A 21,916-nucleotide genomic window follows, 5' to 3' on the forward strand; every position below is an offset into this window, starting at 1 on the left:
AGTTTGACTCCTTAGCATTAACAAATTTTCAACTAATAACAACTGGCACTGAATGGTTAATAATATCATTCATCAACATGTTAACTTCTATTTTATGTTAAAAATGAACATAATTTGACATTTACTTGTATTTTAGGAAAAAGACAAGATTATATCTGAAGCTATAGAAGAAATAAAATTACATGAAAGCAATCAGAAAGCATATGAAGAACAGATTGCTTCTTTACAAAATTTGCTGAAAGAACAGGTAAGTTGAATATTAGAGTTAAAAATTCTTTTTCGGCCTTTATTCTTTGGTTTTTCTGGGCTGAAGTGACTTGGATGTTAATATTTTGTAGCTGTGTTTTTCATGATGGTACTCTAAGAGTGATTATTATTTTCTGTTATAAAGTGAATTTTAGTCCACATAACATTTTACTGGTGTTAGTTTTATCTTAAACCTTTAAATGCTTACGTCAAACAGTTTTGATGCAGCACACGCAGCCGCATCCATTTAGTTTAGTTCCATGTTTTATCATCAATTAATTTCTTCCATATGTATTCAACTTGTCATATGTTAATATAAAAAATTAAAGTTCATTTATAACATTTTTAAAAAGGATCTATAAAATAAAGTTAATAAGTAATCTGAAGTTGCATCCTAGCGGCAGGCTATGATACATTAAAAAATCATTTTTGATGCTGTATTTTTTCTTCCACGTTTAGTATTTCTGCAGGATCATTTATCCTACATCAGAATATTTTGTGCAAAAATTAAATAAAGAACAAAATATTTAGATGTTTACCATCCCAGTCACTGATATAAAATTAACTCTTCTGCTGTTATAATCTGTGACAGACAATGAAACTATTGTTTTTTATACCTTTATTTGAATATGCAGGATTGTATTAAGTATGAAAACAGTATCTTATTTCAAAACTGAGATATACTTGGAAGTAGAAAAAAAGTGAAAATCTACATATTACAAAATTATTGACTGTTTTATAGTGTTTGAAATTTTTGTCTGAAATTGAACCAATTTTTTTTTAATAAGATGGATATGTGATACGTGATTTCAATGTAAGGTTTTCCAAAAAAAAAAAATGATGGCAAAACTGTTTCTTAATAAATAGCTTCATTTTTCAGTTATAAGCGAAGTTGTAAAAACAGAAAAATCACAGTAGTAATAAAACAAGGTAAAATGTCCTGTAGTAACCTTTTTTATTTCTTATTACCTTTAGAATTACATTCAATAACATACTTTCAACAGTTTACTTTGGAATTAATGGCCGAAAACCTAACAGCTTTCACAATAACAACACAAGCAATTTGCAATGCTACTACAAATTAATGGCTAGGTCAACTGATATTTACTTTAATTATCAAACTATTTCAATTTTAAAATTTAGTTAAATATTTTCAGTCCAAAAGTACTTAATGAAGTGATTAAAAAGATCCTTGGTGTAATAAATTTGAACAACGTAAGAAAAATTTCAAAAGTTCTAACCTTAAATAAAAAACAAGGGATGTTATTTTTTTGTTATTGGTGTGTGATCTCTTTTGAGATCTTTGGAAAAAATTTAATTAAAAAATGATCATTTTTGTGACTGATCAATCTAAATTAATTATTTAATGGAAATTCTTTTGTTAAAACATTTTCAATGACATAATCACTGATCAAGTTTTACATTTAAGTAACTACAATTGTTTTGACATTAAAAGTACACCACTTAAATACTATATGATCATATTTTTAATGATATCTTAAAAGACCATGTCATAGACGGGAGTTACGTAAGAAACAAAATTGTGAAAGTAAGATATTTTTAACCTACCACAAAAAAGAGGTTTTCAATTCATATTGCGACATATTTATTTAATTTTTTTTAAATAAAGGGAAACCATTTCTTTCCTGGTAAACCCGATCCATAGATGTATCCTAGTACAATTGCTTAGATTTATATACTGTAGGCAGGTAATGGAATGGATTTTTATTTTAGTGTATAAAAATGTGATGCTTGACCAGGATTATAACCAAAGACCATTTGGATTAAATACTGAACTGCAACCTCTCTACCATACAAGGCCTACAAAAATGTTAATGTTTTTCTCAAAAAGTATTCTTTTGAGAAATTTTTGTCTCATGTCGAGTCACCTAAAATCAATATGAAATTTAATATACTACATGTTTGTTACAAGTGAGTCGTAAATCATTTTTAGTTCAACTTAATGACACTTGTGTGTTCAGTCATTTTGCTAATTTACCTTAAACCAACATAAATAGATTTAAAAACTGTGAAATCTGGTTGTTACAAACCTTACTTTTGACTGTTAAATTCTATAATTTTACTTAATTAATGCAATATTATTAAAATTTAGAAAAAAGTCCATTTTTGAAATTTAACCAAAAAGATATTTTTTGTTATAAAAAAATTTTTCATAGAATTTAAAAACAAAATTTCAGTTATATAAAATTTCTTTAAAAAATGTCAGAAAATTATCAGTGTGGGTTCCCTCTTCCTCCCCCACAACACTTTATCATATCCTATCAATATCATTATGGTGTACCACATTTTTGTTTTGTTTCTTTTACTTAATCGTAATTTCGTTTAATTTATAGATATATCTGTTTCTATATTTATATTATTTTGGTATTAGCTGATGTTTTTTTTTTACTTTTTAATTAAATTTTTTTAATTTAATATTACATACATTGAAATTCTCTTTTTATGATTTTGAAATAATTTTAATCAGCCTTTCTTTCAGAAGGTCCCAGGTTTGAATCTTTGTTAGAAATAGCATTTTTCATTTGCAATAAAATGTCCTTTCCATATTCTTTCATACAAGCTTCAAATTTATGTGGTGAATTTAATCATAAATAATTTTTTTTTTTAATTGATTCCAAAAATATTCTAAAATAAATTTCATTAAAAAGGGAATTATAATTTTTCCAGTACTCCCTCAATATAAGGTTTGAAACTTATTTTTTTGAAGTGCCAAATTCAAACAAATTTTGTAATCAGTATTTCTCGCATTCATAGTTTCATCTGTATCTCATACATTAGTAATCATTTAAAGTAACGTGCCGATTTAAAAAAATAGAATTCAAAAATTCTATTGAGAACGTAGTGGAAAAATTATTTTTTCGTTTTCAATTTATTTTATTTTATTTTTAATTTTTTTTATGTCTTCAATTTTTTTTCTTTATTTTACGGTTTAACTTCATCAAAGATGAAATATAAGCAGGCCTACAAAACAGACTACTCAGAAGAGAAACGTATGTTCTCTTGAAAGAAAGCAAGATCATTTTTTGTCCATTACTTTTTTTCATTGTTTTAATAAGATTAAACAATGGAACGGGATCACTGCTAGCAACTCATCTATCATTTAAAAAAGCAGTCATCCAAATTGTGATCAAAAGTTATGTTCAGACAAATATAAGATACACACCTGTATTTTATACACGTGCATATACACACATACACACACAGAGTCAAATCAATAATCACCTATGGAAGAAAACCACCAAATGATGTAAATCAACCTGTAACAACAATTTTGGTGGTCTATTATATGCAGTAAAGTTAGTTGGGAATTGTGAGTCATTTTTACACCGTAGGATAACTGTCAGCAATGATCTTGTAAACAGAGCTATGGAATAGTCAACAAATTCAAATGGCCAGCTCTTAGGTTAGACCAAATGTAGAACACCCAAATTCTATTTTAATTCAATTTTATGACAAAACCATAGGTCATAGTGTGAAAAATGCCAGGTGGTTATGATTGCACTTGTCAGTGCAATTTTTCAAACCAGTGAAGGATATGGGGTTCCGTCAATTCTAAAAGGATTAATGAAACCATTAATTATTCCTTTATGCTGTACTGCGATAGTACACATATTACAAGGCACTACACTCATTAAAGGCAAAAAGCACTACACTCAGTATTTGCAAAAGGCCAAGCATATGTATGTTGTTGCTTGAACATACGCTAAAAGTTGAATGAAGACCTTAGAAGATGTAGCTTTGTGTGATCTGGAGCCTAACAAATTACTAAGTAAACCACATATGACAAATTGCTGGCAAGGATGCAGAAATTATGAGCCTGCCAATGGCTGAATATGATGAATATACATGGGATTACCAGAGAAAGATTCCCTTGAGAAAAAAAAAGATATGTTTAGCTGTTAGCAAAATATGTGAACATTGCTAAAAAATAAAACATAGATATAAGTTGGATTGAGGTCCTCCTCTTTTTTTTGATGTCTTTTAAAAACAAATTATTCCCCTATTACTATATTTTATTATCTATTATTCTGTTATCTGAAAGCGTGGCAAATTTTAAATGAAACATCCAGATTTTAGGATAAGTTGTAGAGAAGCCTAACAGGTCTCTACACTTTTTTTGAGATTGAGGAACCTCATTTACAAGCACCGAAGCAGTGTCTGACTCGCTAACAGGTTCTGCAAGCTGTTATAGAAAATGCATATGTATTCCTGTCCACTACTAATTAAACCTCCACCCCTGGCGACCTCACCTCCTAAGAAACCGCTAATAAAGCATTACTTCAGGAGGGGTGTAAGCGCCCACATACACATTCGGTCCCCACAAGCAAACATCATCCATACCAGACCACTACACGCACACTCTGACACAACAAATACCTAAAGGAGGAGAACATCCAGAAAAAAATAGCACACCTAACAGGTACTAAGACATACCACACACATTTATAAATTATACAATCAAGCCAACAAAAAACAAGCGCACAACAATCATGAAGACGTGGCTACACGACTTATCTTATCCAACAAACCACACTGAGAAGTTAATTAACTTTCCACAATCTCACCTAGAGTACACACACACACACACACACACAACTAAACTACTTACCAACTTATTACTTACCCACATGACTGTCAGTCATAATCACTAAAAATGTGAGCATTGCCCTCATGCTCAAGAGGGCCCCCTCTTGAGCATTCTTGTAAAATGGTATACTTTAAAAAGTTATTGTATTAAGTACTTTAGGACTGGAAACATAACTAAATTTTAAAATTAAATATTGTGATAATTAAAGTAAATAATATTAATTGACCTAGTCATAATTTGTAGTAGCAATTTTTAGTTATTGTGTATTATTATTGTGAAAGCTGTTATTAGTATTTGGGCCATTAATTCCAATGTTAACTATTTGAAGTTTGTTATTGGATGTAATAATGAAGGTAATATGAAATAAAAAAGTTACTACGGGAATTTTCCCTTGTTTTATTACTACTGAAATTTTTCTGTTTTTGCAACTTTGATTGCTTATTTCTGAAAAATTAAGGTATTTATTGAGAAATGTTTTTTTGTCATAATTTTTCTTGTAAAATCTTACATTAAATTCATGTATCACATGTCCTTGTTAAAAAAAAAAAAACTGATTCAGTATGGCAGATAAGCAAGCACACCATAAAATAGTAATTTTTTACCTGTGTAGCTTCATACTTGTTTTCTACCTTCTAGCATCCCTCAGTTTTAAAATATGAAGCTATTTCCATATTTTAAAATCATCCTCTATGTCTTTAATATAATTGAATTTTAAATTAAATGTGTGCTAAATAATTTAAATTAAAACGTTTATTTCATCTGAAATGTCTGTATCTAATACAAATCAAATATTTTATGATATTCGTTTAATGACAGAAATCTGGTCTCAATAGAGGATATTGCTTTTATCTAGAATGTAGTTGTAAAAATTAACTTTAAAAGCAATTTTTGTATTAATAATGATTTTTTCATCTGCTTCATATCATATTTGTTTGTTTTTTCCTAGGTTTAACATATTCAAAGTTCATTGGAACGATAATTTTTTTAAATCTGTGTTAATTTACTCACAACATTAATTTTGAATAAAAGATTCAACCAAATTACTATAAAACAAAAAGTTATAATTTGAAATTTTATTCACAATGAATATGACATGTGATGTGTGTTGAACTCTGGAATTTTCATTAGAAATATTACCACTATCATTAATAGTTAAATTTAAGCTATGTGCTGAACAAGGAACATAAAATGCTCAAAGATTTGTTTAAAATTCTTTTTGGTAAACCAACATGTTTTCCTTTCATATTAGTGGCACTATTATATCCTTGTCTTCTGATATTATAAATATATAAATTTTAATTTAGATAATTCTTCCAAAGTGAAATCACATAAGCCTTCTCCAGTAGTGTTATTTATTGGAGAGAAACCAAAAAATGTTCTGAATTCTACTTTCTCATTTTCTAAATAAACAAAATGTGTAATAGCAATTATTTGATCGACATGACTGACATGAAGCATGCTAAAATTATGAAAAAATATTTGGCTTCATGGATTAACTCTAAAATTGTATTTTTAATTTTTGTACCAGTCATATTAATTATTTCATTATGAATTATTTTGCCTAAATAGTGAGGCATTTGTTTATTAGAATTTTTAGATTTTTCAATTCTTTGAAGATGTTTTCGCATTACAGCATCAAATATTTCTGTTATTGTGTTCATACAAAATATCAGACGAACCTTTAAAAGCGAAAGATTGACGTGATAAATATTTAATTATGGTTATTATATACAGAATAACACTACCAATGTTGTCTTTCTGCTTTTAATAAGCTTTGATTAAAACTGTCCACAGTAGTATTGGTTTTTACAGATTTTATCATATAAATCCATTTTATGTTATGCAATAAATTCTTCTCATGTCGACTTAAAATGAATGATAGATGTTGCCAGTCAGCATATCCTAAATTTTCTGTTAGACGATTTATTAACATCAAAAATTTTACAAAGAAAGCAATAAACAGAAACATTGTTAAATAAATTAACCAATCCCAAATTGTGAACTCTTTCACCGTTGGGCAGAATGTGTTATAGTAACTTTTGGAAAATTTATGCCCCAATATAGAAATAGGAAAGCCCAATTCTGTGACTTGATGTGGTCTCTTTTCATTTACGACATTACTTGCTATTTCAGCTACAGACCTAGCTTATTCAGGAGCAAGTTTATTTCGGTAGTGTTTTGTTTCATTTTGATATCTTTCACTTAAATTAATTTCTCCATTACATTTCATTACTTTTTATTCATCATCAGTATCGCCTTCCACTACTTTTAAGGAGGTTAATCCTCATTTAATTTCCATATAGCATTATAATAATCAAGTTACGTTTCTCATATTTGCTAAACCTGTGAATTACGTCACTGTTCTTCATACTATTAAGTTTTCATTTAAAATTAAAAAAAAACTTCTTTTTCATTATGCATATTTGAAAAGAATGTCATTTTCAAATGTTAAAATATACATTGTTTCTAATTACAAAATGAAAAGTGTCAAGGGATTAAATAACAGAACCTGTTGACATTTGTGCAAGATGGATTGGATCTACTTGTAAATCGAATCTTATTATGTTCTTAGTATTTAAATTTTAAAATATTACATTTTCCAACTTATTTGAAGCTTGCTTTGTATAGATATAAAACATGACTGATGTAAATACCAGAACATTCTTGTTTTTTCTATTTGTTAATTTTGTTTAGGAAAATATTGCTGAATCTGTTATTCAAGCTGAACAAGAATTTGAGCAAAGATTAGATGAGCAAGAAGAGGTAAGTAAAATTTGGAAATGAGTGAATTAAAGAAACAGGAAAGTACTTTCTATGCAATGTTTTTTTTATGTATTTTCATTTATTGTATTTAACTGTGAAATGTTCATACTCAGATTTATCATCATCAATTAATAATCAATCATCATTATCATTAATTATTATATTGACCTCCATAATGGAGTGATAATTTTTACTTTTCATCTGGAAAGTTGTGGGTTTAAATTCCAGTCAGGCATGGTATTTCTCTTATGTTAACAATATCCATTGTCCATTAATAACTGTAGTTGGGCTGTGTTAGCCTGCAGTTGCTAAAATAAATAAAATTTAGTTTTGAGTGTGGTTGCATGTGGAGTATTTGTTATCAGTAAAAGTAAATATTTTTTCTTCATTATTTTTCATTAAATTATTAATCTATGGAGATATGTCATTTTTTGTATTAATTTCTGACAATTAATTTCAATACGGTGTAAGGATAGGATTAGTCCTAGACAAGACAGAAACTACCCTGATCTTCTGTATGACTCTTCGGATTCTCCTCCTCCCTTTTTCCCTGGACAGATACCATTGAAGTTGTTATCAGGTTCCATTTGTCATTGTATGTTGGCACTTCATGGTATCTGGTCTTTATGGAACTACTGACTGATAAATAAAGTCAGTAATAAAAGCGACTTTAAATAAAATCGCCTCCTATTTCTGTACCTTATCAATGAAAGATAATTATATCTCGCAAAGCATTCCATAAAACCCTGGATGGATGGTCTTTAATTGAGTACTTTTGATGCTGAATTTATTAGCCAATTCACATGTTTTAAAATTACACTCAGTCATTTCTTAGTTCATTTACACAGCTTATAATTGCTTTTCCACCACATTTGTCAATTTTAAAGTAAAATATCAGTGTAATTATTATGATGCCTCATTTTTATTCCATTATTATAGAAAATAGACTACTAATAAGATTAAAACTGTGGAGAATTAGGTGAGATGAATTTGCTTATTGATCACTTTAAAATACTGTTGAATAGTAGAGAGAGGAAGAGTGAAAATGCAGCAGTAGGCTGTCTAGTCAGATTCGCAACAAACTATTGTTTAAGATGAAGGTAGTTACTGGTATCTAAGGAAGAGGATGCAGATTGTTAATGGAGTGTAGCCCAAATGCGAATCTTGTCTAGTAAGAGAGCTTATGCTACCTTACTATACAGCATATTATTTAGAAAAATCAACTATATAATGTGAATTAAATTCAAGATATCAGTTTCACAAATTCTGAACAAAAGAGAGTAGTATATGAATGGATCAAATAATTTATTTTAGACAACAGTAACACTTACGACAGTGGAAAAAATGTGATTGAGTTAATTATTAAAAACTAATGGTATGACAGGTACATAATAGAAGTTAAAGTAATGAGTGCATGTTTTGTAGGTACAGAAGAAGCATTTGATTACAAAGAATAGCCAAGAATAGGATTAATTAGCATATTAAAAAGTCCAGGAACATATGGGCAAGAAAAAATAATTTAATAAATAATTTGATTTTGTGAAATTATTTTTAGATATAGGCCTACACACTTAACTCATCATTTTTTAGTGCTACACTGTGAACATTTTTTGGTTTTCAGTAAAAATTGATGTTAAAAGTTTTAGTTTATTTTATTACTTAAATTACATTAGTTAAATTAAATTCTACAAAATCTGTTCTGAAGCTTTTCTCGATGTTTGATAATCAAAAAAAATTAAGCTTACACCAGATCTAAAAAGTGTGTGTGCTTTTGTCTCCATTTTTTTTTTACAACACTATTTCCAAAAACTATTGCAGATACTAGAACCCATTTTTTTTATCAAAGATTGCATATTCAACCCTACTTATGTGCAATAATTATCTCTGTAGGGTTTTATTATAGCACTACTTGACATAAAAGAAGAAATCTGGGTGAAATCTTTCATTTTCTGGGTCTTGAAAACAAAACATTTCCAGACCTATGTTTATATAAACTTAGCTCTTTAAAAATCATGCACTGTAAATATTGGATTGTGCAATGCATCTGGAGATGGTATTAAATACTATATTGAAATTATACTAGTAAAAAGGAACTTAAATTGATGCTGTGAATTTGATCATGATTTTATAAAAACTGTTCTGGACGGTTCCTGTGTGAAAATTCTAAACCTTTACTTCATATCTTGTGACAAGAATATCAGTGTCAAATTAATATATTTATAATTTATTTTGGTATTACAACTTCAGAAATCACATTGTATACATACAAGGAAGATAGATGCAGTAATCCATAAAAAGATGCATTAGAGGCTTATCAGCGATGAGCATCCAAAATGACCTTTTTTCTAAAAATCTTTAAAAGAGGATGAAATTAAAAGAATTATAATTAAACTGTAAATATAAAGAGGAAAATCAACCAATTAGTCTATATGGGAAACCATTATATAAATTTATATTTTTGATATAATTTTCATCATAAGAATCACAACAAAAAATATAATTGATGATTCTATTTCTGTAATTATAAAGCTTCATAATAATTATAAAAGAACAAAGGCAATTTACATATAGCAGCAGAAGGGTGTTGATAAGAATGAATTAGGGCAGGTTGGTTAATTTTTCAATCAATGGGAATAGCCTTCTTTGTCCAGCTGAGTTTGGAGTTTTTAAAAATGTTATCAGGATTAAAAATCAGTCTTCAGCAAATGTCTGGTTCAGGCCACTAAATGTTTTGCTTACTCCAGTAAGTTCACATCCCTGTCTTTTTATTATTCACACAGGTGTATTCCTTTATAGTGTTTGTTTATTATGTGGATGTGTTTTATTGTAAGCCCTTTCTTCCCATTTACTGAGTGATGAATTGGCAATCTTGTTCACTGTGGACAAAAATAGTAGTACTGCATGGGTTGATAAAATAAAATAATGTGCTAACTAAATTTAAAAAAAAAATTGTAATAAATAAAATTTTCCAAAATTATTTAGAATAACTGTTATGGAATTAGTCTTTCCACCTTGATAATTCATCACACAAACAGAATGTTTACTTTCTCAAAGGTACAGTCACTTGGAATCATAGAGTAGTTTGTTCCATTTTAAAGTTTCAGTTATTTGGCAATTTTTCTTTTTCAGTAAAGTGCAGTAATCAAAATTTATTTTATTTTAAGAGAGAGTGCTGCGGAAATGTTAATGATTTTATAATTGAATGTGATGATGAATGTTATTCTTGATTATAAAGTTGAGTTATTTTCATGTTTTTGGGGAAGGACATGATTCATTAGATAACTCAAACTGGTCTCCAATTTCTATTTGACCATCTGTCAAAAAGATGAGAAAAATTGTGTATGAAGATGATCAAATTCAACAAGGTTGTTTGCCAAAACAGTCGGGAGTAATAAGGAATGTGTAGCGTAATTTGAAAGAAAATATGGTTAGAAAAAAATTTTTTCTTGTTTAGTACTTGATCTGTTGAGTTTTGTGCAATAAAAAAGTAGAATTTATTGTTGTTTCAGTTTGATTGTCTGTTGACTATGTTTCAACACTTTTTCATTCAATATTTATATCGAAGACAAAACAGCAGAGTTCAGAATAGTGTTTACCATTCCCTTCCTGACTGAAAACGTTTCCTTGGAAAGATCATGAATAAAAATCATCATTGCCTTTTTTAATATGAAAGGAATTGTGAATTATTTCTCAAGGAACTACATTCATGAAAATATGTTATGAAGAGACATTACAGTGAATGAAGGTTTAAATTTCTCAAGACCAAAAATGTTTCATTTCAAGGATTAGTTTTACATCTATCTGCTGGAAACATCAGCTATTTTTTGACTGCAATCATAGGTAATTACGGTTATAGAAAACCCCTCTTCCTCTTCAGATTCCCTGAAATCGAAAGAAATATAAAAAGGAATGCAATGTGGGATGACACAAGGCATCCAGAGTCCAGTGATAAACCAGTGGAAAGCAATACAAGAGGCATTGTAGAAATATTTTCCAAAACTTATGCAAAAGTTGTAAGCAATGTGTGGATTCAGAGAGTATTACTTTGAAAATATATAACTTTATTTTGTTATAAATAAAGTTATTGAAAGTTATTAAATAAAGATATTGGTATCAGTTACATTATCTAACTGTTGCACTATCTATATCTGTGCTTGCTGCGTAAAGAGTATTTAGTTAAAAATAATACTTTTGAGAAAAGTGGATTCAAAAATTTGCATTGACTTTAAGATCAGTTTCTTGATATTTTCAAAATTATTTTATGTACATGTTTCATTATTTAAAAATAATTTGTATATTGTTACAAATATATCAAATTTCATGAAAAAAGTTTTTAAAATTTTTAAACTCAATAATTTAAGTATAAAAAATAATTGGAAAAAATTTTATTGGACTTAACAACTTTCACACACATGACTTTGTTAAATACAAATACCGTTAATAATATTTACTTCACCTTAAATAGGTGAAATAATTGAAAAAAAATTTATTGATATTTTTTTTAATTAAAAAGTTTTAGTAATATGAATGCTAAAAAAATCATACAATCTTAATACTTCATGAAAAAATATTACAGTTTATTTCTATTTTTTTTTAATGACTTTTTTTGTTTCTTTTGGATTTTGGATTCTGGCTTGCTGTCATTATTTGCTTCTTTTCTAATTTTCACTCTTTCTTTCCCCTTTTTAGTTCTTTGCTTTTTCCTTTCTACATTCATTTTGTCTGAATTTTCATCCTCTACTAAGATCGAATCCTCTGGTTGAGAATATCTATTGCTTTTTGAGAAGTCCTTAGGTCTTTGTAGAACAAATGGAAAACAGGAAAGATAAATGGGAGAAGATCAAGTAAATCAGCTTTCTTCTTTTCTGGTAGAAGGTTTGGTTCTGTGTAATGTAACTTTGGTGTCATATTACTAAAATTTTTCATTTCTCTTCTTTTAAAAGTTATACATTGGAATAGTTGATAAGGATAAAGAGGTGTCTTGAAGTAAATCAATCCAGGCTCTTCTTTTTTGTACTGGAGCCATTGAACTTCTCTCCAACTGAAAGAATTTCTTAAGATATCTTCCTTGCATGACTGAAGTTCACCTTTCAGGAACATTGCAAAAATCAAAGAAATTTTCTTGGGTCATTTCTCAGACTATAAAAGGGTTTTTTTTTCCAGTTTGTTGAATCAGTTGAGCCCAATCATGTGGATAGTGGATGTTTTCACTGAAATGATTTTTATTCTTTTCAATCAGTCCATGCGAAGTATCATACTTCCATGTGAGTGTGACCAAAAACCAAAAATCTATGATATATTTCTAAAAATGGTGAGTATTGTAACACTACAATACACATAGCTGAATACATGAATATATATCTGAATACATGATTAGAGACTTCACTTCTTGTTTCATGAAATGAAACAAAAAATAAATTTATAGAAACAAGTCAATTTCATTGGTACCTCTTCCAATAGACCTTCATACCATAAAAAAAAACAATATGTTTTACCATCATCACAGTCATGGAGTATTAGGTTAAAAGTCCATAGTTGGCGTTTATAAAAACCACTAAATTGTGTATAAAGGGAGTTGGAAGGCATTGTTGTGTATCAAAAGTGATGTTTTAATTTTTTGATCAGTTTATGAATTTTGTTTATCATATGTTTTTGAATCATAAGCATACTTTGCATTATCGTGGTGATCTTTAAGTTCTTTTACAGTCTTTTCCTTGTCTTCTCCAGAGGAAATTTTTTATTTGAAAATCTATATGTATCTACTTTTGGTTTTTTTTTTATTTTTAGATTTAATCTGTGAAACATCACAGAAATTATGATAAAAAATAGGGATTGAATTGCTGCCACAAAGATTTCTTTTGTACTCTTTTCATAAAGTCCTGTTACTGTTAAATGAGGAGAAACAAACATTTTTCCACAATCCCTTTGCGAATAATCGCTTTCGTATGCTGGAATTTTGGTAAGAAATTCCTGTGCTTTTGTGAGATGTGGTATACAAGTTTTTGAAAACTTATTCCTCTAATCAAATTATTATTCCACAATTAGATCTTTTTTTTTTGTGTGACATTTTCAACCATTTTTCGGCTCTCCAAATATTTTCACAAAGCATCTTTTGCAAACTAAAACTTTTGTTCTCTGAATTTTAGTATTATATTTTATACTAACATAAATGACTATTTTTGTTTTCTGGCCCAACTCTTCTCTTCGGCTCATCTAATTTTAATAATGATGTAATGTATGAACACCTGTTATAATTACCCATTGCCCAATATTCCTCAGATAGCTTTTCACCTACATTATCTGGTATTTTCTCTGAACACTTGTTCCTACATGGTCCAAGAGCTTCAGACTTCCTCAATTTTATACTTGAACCCCTTTTTTTTGTATTCTTGTCCCCTGTTTCTCAGTTGTTTTCTTTCTGTCCGAGCTTTCCTATTTTCTCCTTGTAAATAAATCTCTTTTCCTTATAGTTCCCCTGTTGGTTAGAATTTCTTTGTTTTTTGTTTCATGATTGATTGGTCAACACCTTCATTTACGTTTCCTTCTTCGGACATTTAATTTTGATGAGTAAATTCACGTGTGGTTCTTTCATAAGCTACTGTTGTCTTATCCTTCTTACCTTTTTTATGCTTTTTTGGATGCAGGTTATCTTCTTCTGATTGCAGCAAATTCACTGGCGGCAGATCAATCATAACAATAATTAGCATTTTTGTCAGAATCATAAGAATTCAGGATATCCATGAAATTTAGTTGAACAGATTATGCTGAACTTGTACCTATAAAAACCCAGTCACAATATAATTTGACATTTTTACAGTTTTTTTATATTATTAAATTGGAAATATATGATTTATTAGTAATTGTACATAATCTGTTATTTCATTTAACCAGATAGACTAAAGCCAGTACTTGGGTTTATAAACCAAACTTAAGTTAAATAAACTATTCTCAACCTAGATTGTTCATTAGTTACAACGGCACGTCAAATAAAAAAGATATTATATTTCAGTATTTTTGTACGGTTTTAATACAAGGTGTGATAATAATTTCAAACCTGTTATTAATTTTCATACACCATTGTAACATTATTACATGCGTATTTGAAGACACAGAAACTTTTTATAATTAGATACTTTGTTAGTATATGGCTAATATGAGACCAGTACTGGTATCCAAATTGAAATTTTAACAATTTATTTCTTTTTTCTTTCTAATTTCTACATGTAAACTAGAAGACATTGTTAAAAATGAAAGGGAGAAGCACTTAATTGATTTATTATTTATAATGAATAACCATAGTTGGTTAAGTTAACTTTCCACCAAATGCAAAATATGGTCACTTCAGAAAGTTAGCTTCTATTATTAGGACTGTAACAAACTCTTGTTGTTGCCCAATGTTTTTGATTATGATTATTTTACTATAAATACTTTTTATATAATCGCCTTTTACACTGACACAATCAAATGTTTTTCAGATATACCAAGGTTTCATAAATGAATATCTCAACTCCAGAATGGAATTGGATTTAACTCTATACACAAATATAGCCCATGCATTTTTACATATGCCTTTGATGGTAACTCTAATAATCTGATTTTGGACATAACACCCTTCACACAGCAAACACAGAAATAATTTCAGTTCGTGCTCCTTGAGTCTGAATGTGCAGTATTTTTTCTTTTAACAATACATATTTTAAAAGTGTATTGGGAATGCATTTTTTCCACTATGATTGAATGAAATTTTATTGAAAATAAATGTAGAAGTAACACAAAAACTGGAAGTACATTCTTGTGATGTTTTACTAAATGTAATATTTTCAAGAGTAAAAATATATTTTTTAAATATTCTGGATGTTTGTAGTGTCTGTGAGGTTTATGTGTGAAAAATAAAATAAGGATTAAATTATTTCCTTTTAAGAAACTACAGCCTAAATGCTTGATTACAGGTGCTGATGAGAATGTCTGTAATTTTATTTTCCATTGTGATAATACTTTCTGTTTGAATAATTTAGTTTAAATAGAAAAGTGATTGCAAGAAAATTGTAAATAAAATAATGTCAGTGGTTTAGACGTAATGTTAGTTTATCATTAAATGCTCTGCCTTTTTTGTCTCCCATCTCTTAATTAATTAATTAATTCAAAGAGATATTTATAAATTCATTAACTTTTACAATGAGCTAACTGAATATGTTATTTGTATAACAAAAAAAGGAAATTGTGTTACAAAAAATATAATTTAAAATGCTAAAAATAAAAATGTTAAACCATTGTAAATTGATTCTTTCTTTAAAATGCAATTATTATCGTAATCAGTACTTTTAATATTTGAATGATATTATTATCAGCAAACACATGCTTATATACCAGTCCTAGGCAAGATGGTAAACGATCCCATTTCAGAATCTCATTGTTCCATAACACCTGAGACATCTCAGAGTGCAATCTTAGGATGTAAAGTAAGCTAAGTTAAAGTAACACAAGGGCTAACCACTCTTAAATAAGAATTTTATGAGTTCCAAACAATATATAAGATGTAGCTTTTACATCCAATGTTGATAAAATTGGCCGTAGCAGTCGATGACCCAAAATTTATGTAATAAAAAAAAAAAAATCCATAAACATAAAAAGTTTTATGTAAATCAAAATTAATTTATCAAAAATTTACAACAAAGAGAAAGATACAGTGAATACTAATCTCTTACCTTTATGTAAAGATTATTTACAGAAATTTTAAAACGTTCCAATTAATAATGTAGAAAAAGCTACCTATTGTTGTTATTAAATATTACGTGTTTATTTTTTTGTTCTTTTAAAAGCAACTTCCTGAAAATCTTGCCAGTTGTATGAATGTTGGTTGATTTCTATTAAGATTAAATATTTTTATCTTAGAAAATTAACTGTAATTGTTTTAATCAAGTTATTAGTTCACTACAAAATGGTGCTCACAACATAAAAACGGTATTTTTGTTAATTTGTTATTATTACTGTACATGTTTAGGAAATTGATCGTTTAAATAATGAAATTATGGAAAAAGTGAATGCCTTGGCTAATATAGAAACTGAATATGAAATTGCATCAGATAAACTTGGAGCAACTGAAGAGAAAATTGTTTTCCTTAATCAACAACTACAACAACAGGAGCAGGTATTTTTAGACATTTTTTCTCATAAAGGTTGAGTGAATGATTTTTTGTTGTAAATAAGATAATGTAAAGTAATTCAGTTTTTTTGTATTGCTTTTATAAATTCACTTTATAACTGAATAGTACACTGGCTGTAGAGAATGAAAATTTTCTACCAGTATTGCCATGTGTTTGTTGTCAATGGTGGGAGGGGGTTGGATTGTTGGTTGTTTGTTCTTTCAAGCAGTGTTTTTTGATTAAGTAACAATGAAATCAAATGGGGATTGCATATTTAAGTTGTTTATTATTTGTGAACATGCTTGCTGTTCTATCACTTTGAAAATAGTGCTAATACAAGAGCATTTGTGGGATACATGGAGTAAGTCATCATGTCACATGTCATATCACATCACATGTCATAACAACACTATGTGTTTCATTAAAACTGTGAAAAAATTTTCTACTTTTAATAATACTTTTGTGTAACGCACTGATAACACTTTTCCTAAATTAGCTAAACTATTTTAATATTTGGTCTACTAGGCAAAATGTGTTTATCAATATAATTCATTATTATTTTAATAGCCAACGAACATTATTGTGTTATCACGTTTAAAAAAAAAAAAATATTAATAATGTAGTACTATCATAAATCAAAAATCATTATAGATAAAAAAAAAATATTAATTAGAATAGTAAGGGGAATTAAAATAAGAAAAAATTAAAAAAGACTTGAGTCTTGTCATACTACATAATTATACTAACTTTTGCTTTTTCAGGAAAAGTTAGTATAATTGTTATTTTTCAGAAAAAAATAAAAACAAAACAAATATTTTCCGTTCTTTAATAGATTTTTGGTAGTCTAAAATTCCCGAAAAATACATTCAAAATATTTTCAATATTGTGGTATAATTTTACATTAATTTTTTTAGTTTCATTGATACAAAAACTAAAGAAAAATATATGCAATAGAAAAATATCTTGAAATTCTTGGCATCAGATCATACAAAAGTCATTTTTAAAGTGACAGAGTTTTCAATTAATTGCTTTTAAGAACTAACTTCTTTTATCTGTTGTGAAATTGGTTTTTTAACTATTCAGTGATAAATTCAATTACTTATAATAATAATTAAAATTTTTACATATTTTTAGTTTATATTTAAAATATTATATCTTTAACATAAAAGATATTTATATATCTTTTTGACATAAGTCAAAAAAATTGATAGAATACTGTAATTGTTACCTAAAAATTATAGTAAAATACCATATGTAAAATTTAATTATTCATTGTTAACATTACCATTACTTTCTTATCCAATATTCATCTTATAAAGGTTTTTTAAATCTTTGTTATATTTTTTTTGTTTTGTTTTATTTTATGTTACAATAGTTAAGTTTTTCTCTTAAATTGTTAATAGTTTATTATGTTAAAAGCATTAAAAAATAAAATCAGAAAGTAAAGCATCCTGACATAGCTGGTAATTCAAGATACAATCTTTAGAACAATTCAAAAGATTGTAACTGAATTAGAATCATCAGACTATTTATTCACAGAATCATATCTGCCCACTTATAAACATATATTTATGTGTGAGAGAAAATTCTGAAAACATGAATCATCACTGTATTTATTTTTCAATATATTTAGCTAAACGAATGAAATTGATTATAATTAGCAATTTAACCTACTGATACTGCAATGTAAAACTGCTAAAACAACTACAGTGAACTAGTAGCTGTTTACTTGTTGACTCTACAACTCTTTGCGACATTCAATACGTCGATTTTGAGCATATTTTTATTGAATCAATGCATATGCGAGATACGAGGGTAAATTGAATATAAACAGGATTTTTCAATTTTTATGGGAAATTCACTTGAACAGTTGGAGGACTGGAAAATGAAGTAATTAGGAAATTAACAAAAACAGAAGCTTAGTCTGATTCAAAAGCTATCAAGATCAGTTGATCAGCCAGTTATCAAGCTAACTGGCCGAGACAAATTATGAGAGGAAGGCTTGACTGTAGGGAAAAAATAGGAATCTGGAATAAAAGTAAAATCATAGACGACTTAAAATGAATGCAAAATATCAGAATATTAAGGTTTAGCTGAGAATAGAGAAGAATATAGATAAACATGGTGTAAGGACTTGTCTCAGGGCGGATAAGTATATGATGATTACAATAATCCTTAGCTACCATAATAAAAATATTAGGTCTATTCTAAAATGAAGATATTGTATGAAACTAAAATATGTTGGAAAAAGATGTCTTGCTTACATGTGTAATAAAAACTGTCCTTCAATACTTCTGTGCGTTAAACTGCTTTAACAAGTTAATCGTTGAAAAATATGATTGAAATTTTTTGAAAGGTATTCACACATTTCATAACGGTAAGGAAAAGTTTGGAGCGGGAAGTCTGTTCACAAACAAAAAACCTAAATGCACTATGTAACGAAATGACTATATTATTTATGATGATACCATGTTATCAAAGGTGATTAATGATTATGTAAAAGTTTATGCTAATAATATTTCTGATTTTTCTTCCTTGACATTTGTTAATTATATTTCATTTTTACTTAGGAAATTGATGATAATACAATAGAAATAGAGAGATTGAAAAGTATTATAGTTTCCAATAAAGATGAAAACGACATTTTGCAGAAACATCTGGAAAAGCAGTGGGAAAAAGTTTATAATCTAGAGAAACAACATAAGAAGGTATATTAATTTTATATCATTTAATAAAACTATAAATTGATGAAGATTTTTACTAAAAAACTTAACAATTCAGCATTGTTACCAAAATCTAGTTCACTGTCTTTTAAAGTTTGTATGTAGTAATTAATAGAGTACATACCACAACCTACACTTTCCAACTATAGCTGGTCTTTTATGTCTTCCTTCTTTTATAACTTCTTGGTCATAAACACATTTCTGGACAAAATCTTTTATGACTTCCTTCTTACAGCCATATTTTCCATCCTGCAATCAGGTATTTCTGAAACTGTAGTCCCTACAGAATGTTTTATTTTCAGAAGATTTTATTTATTCTGTAGCATTAAATGTTCAGAGACGTAAATTGTCCCATTTTGCAAAGTTTCTGAAATTAACTAAAGAGTCAATATGTACTATATTGACTATAGTACATATGTACTATATGTACTAAGTGTTATGGAAAGTTACTATATTCTCTCTGCCAATGGTCTCTGACAGCTGTGTTAGACAATTGAACAGATTGTTCTTGAACATTCTTTATTAGAGCCAAACACTTAGTGTTCCAATTAAATTTGTTGCTGAGTTTCTTTGATTGCAATGACTTCAATTATTATTTTAGCATTATTCAAACGGTTGTCTTTACTTGTTTCAGGGAAATGTTTTATTTTCTATCTTCACATTGCATGCATTCTATTCCAGCTCGTTCAATCCCATATTCAATGACTTCAATTATTATTTTAGCATTATTCAAACGGTTGTCTTTACTTGTTTCAGGGAAATGTTTTATTTTCTATCTTCACATTGCATGCATTCTATTCCAGCTCGTTCAATCCCATATTCACTGATTTCATGTTCTTATATTTTTTGTTGCATATAATCTTTCAATTTGTTATAGTATTTAAGTTTTGCAAAGTCTCAACTTTATCTGAAGTATAGTCAAAACACTTTTTAACCATATTTAATTTATTCATTTTTAGAACGTATTACCACTCATTGATGCCATATCTTATTTTCCTTTTCTTTCAAACCATTGACTTCTGTTTCCTTACAATCATCTTATTCCATTCTAACTTTCTGTATCAAAGTTTACATAAATTTTCTTTATTTTTTGAACTTGCATACATATAATCATAAAATTTTATACAGCAAACTGAATTTGTTCTTTTGTATGATTGATGTGTCTTGTATAGCAGTACTGCATTTTCCCATTACACCTATTGTCTGTGAAAATAAAGTAACTATTATCATTAGATAACTGGACAACTCACAGTAGATGTGCTCACTTAACCTAACATTCATTTGAACAGATGGACAAATGAACTGGAAAATGAAGTAATTAGGAAATTAACAAAAAATAGAAGCTTAATCTGATTTAAAAAAAATATGATCAGCTGGTTATCAAGCTAACTAGCTGAGACAAATTATGAGAGGAAGGACTGACTGTGGGGAAAAAATAGAAAGCTGGAAAAATTAAAGTCACAGTTGATTTAAAAGGAGATGCAAAATTTCAGGAAATTAAGGTTTTGCTGAGAATAGAGAAAAATATAGATAGACATGGTGTAAGGACTTGTCTCAGGGTAGATAAGTATGATGATTATAATATGCGTTAGCTACCATAATAAAACTATTAGGCCTATTCTAAAAAGAAGATATTGTATGAAACTAAAATATGTTGGTAAAAAATGATAAACTAGGAAAAAGAAGTCTCACTTAACATGTGTAATAAAAACTGTCCTTCAATACTTCTTTGTGTTAACTGGTTTAACAAGTTAATCGCTGAAAATATGATTCAAATTTTTTGAGAGGTAGTCACATTTTATAATGGTAAGGGAAGGTTTGGGGGGGGGGATTCTGTTCAACAAACAAAAACCTAAATGCACTATGTAACAAAATTACTATATTATATTGATACCATGTTATCAAAGATGATTAATGATCTGTGTAAAAGTTTATGCTAATAATTTTAATATTTCTTAATTATTTATTTCATTTTTACTTAGGAAATTGATGATAAAACAAAAGAAATAGAGAGATTGAAAAGTATTATAGTTTCCAATAAAGATGAAAACAAAATTTTGCTGAAAGATCTGGAAAAGGAGAGGGAAATAGTTTGTAATCTAAATGAGCAACATAATAAGGTATAATAATTTTATTAATAAGGTAAATTAAATTTTAGTCTAAAATAATAATGAAAGATGCATTATTGGTATAAATGAAGAAAAAAGTTGTTAAAATGTAGAATGATTTGTTTTTGAGTTATAATAAGCAAAACATTTCATCTTATTTCTTGCACCAACATAAAATAAGAATTGTCCAAGTTCTTGACATATTCAGAAATTTGTAGGTTTTGTGTTTTCTTAAATCCAGTTGATTACTAAGAATATTATTAAACTTAAATATAACAAATCTTATATTTAGAAGTATGCATACATTTAAAAAATTTTTTTTTT

The 21,916-nt window shown here is 28.0% G+C and overlaps 1 protein-coding gene and 1 pseudogene across 12 annotated transcripts in view; one reads left to right on the plus strand and one right to left on the minus strand.

Moving 5' to 3' along the window:
* Positions 1 to 21,916, plus strand: part of LOC142327686 (uncharacterized) — a 154,484-nt gene that overhangs the window by 86,092 nt on the left and 46,476 nt on the right. For all 12 annotated transcript variants that reach the window (XM_075370933.1, XM_075370948.1, XM_075370941.1 and 9 more), the window contains 5 exons: positions 137 to 247; positions 7,550 to 7,618; positions 16,620 to 16,766; positions 19,332 to 19,469; positions 21,467 to 21,604. In XM_075370933.1, the coding sequence (XP_075227048.1) occupies positions 137 to 247; positions 7,550 to 7,618; positions 16,620 to 16,766; positions 19,332 to 19,469; positions 21,467 to 21,604 (603 nt within the window). The remainder of the gene's footprint in view (positions 1 to 136; positions 248 to 7,549; positions 7,619 to 16,619; positions 16,767 to 19,331; positions 19,470 to 21,466; positions 21,605 to 21,916) is intronic.
* LOC142318518 (uncharacterized) lies at positions 12,359 to 13,218 on the minus strand (annotated as a pseudogene).

This window comes from Lycorma delicatula, chromosome 1, assembly GCF_047948215.1.
Source record: "Lycorma delicatula isolate Av1 chromosome 1, ASM4794821v1, whole genome shotgun sequence".
In the NCBI taxonomy this organism is placed as follows: domain Eukaryota; kingdom Metazoa; phylum Arthropoda; class Insecta; order Hemiptera; family Fulgoridae; genus Lycorma; species Lycorma delicatula.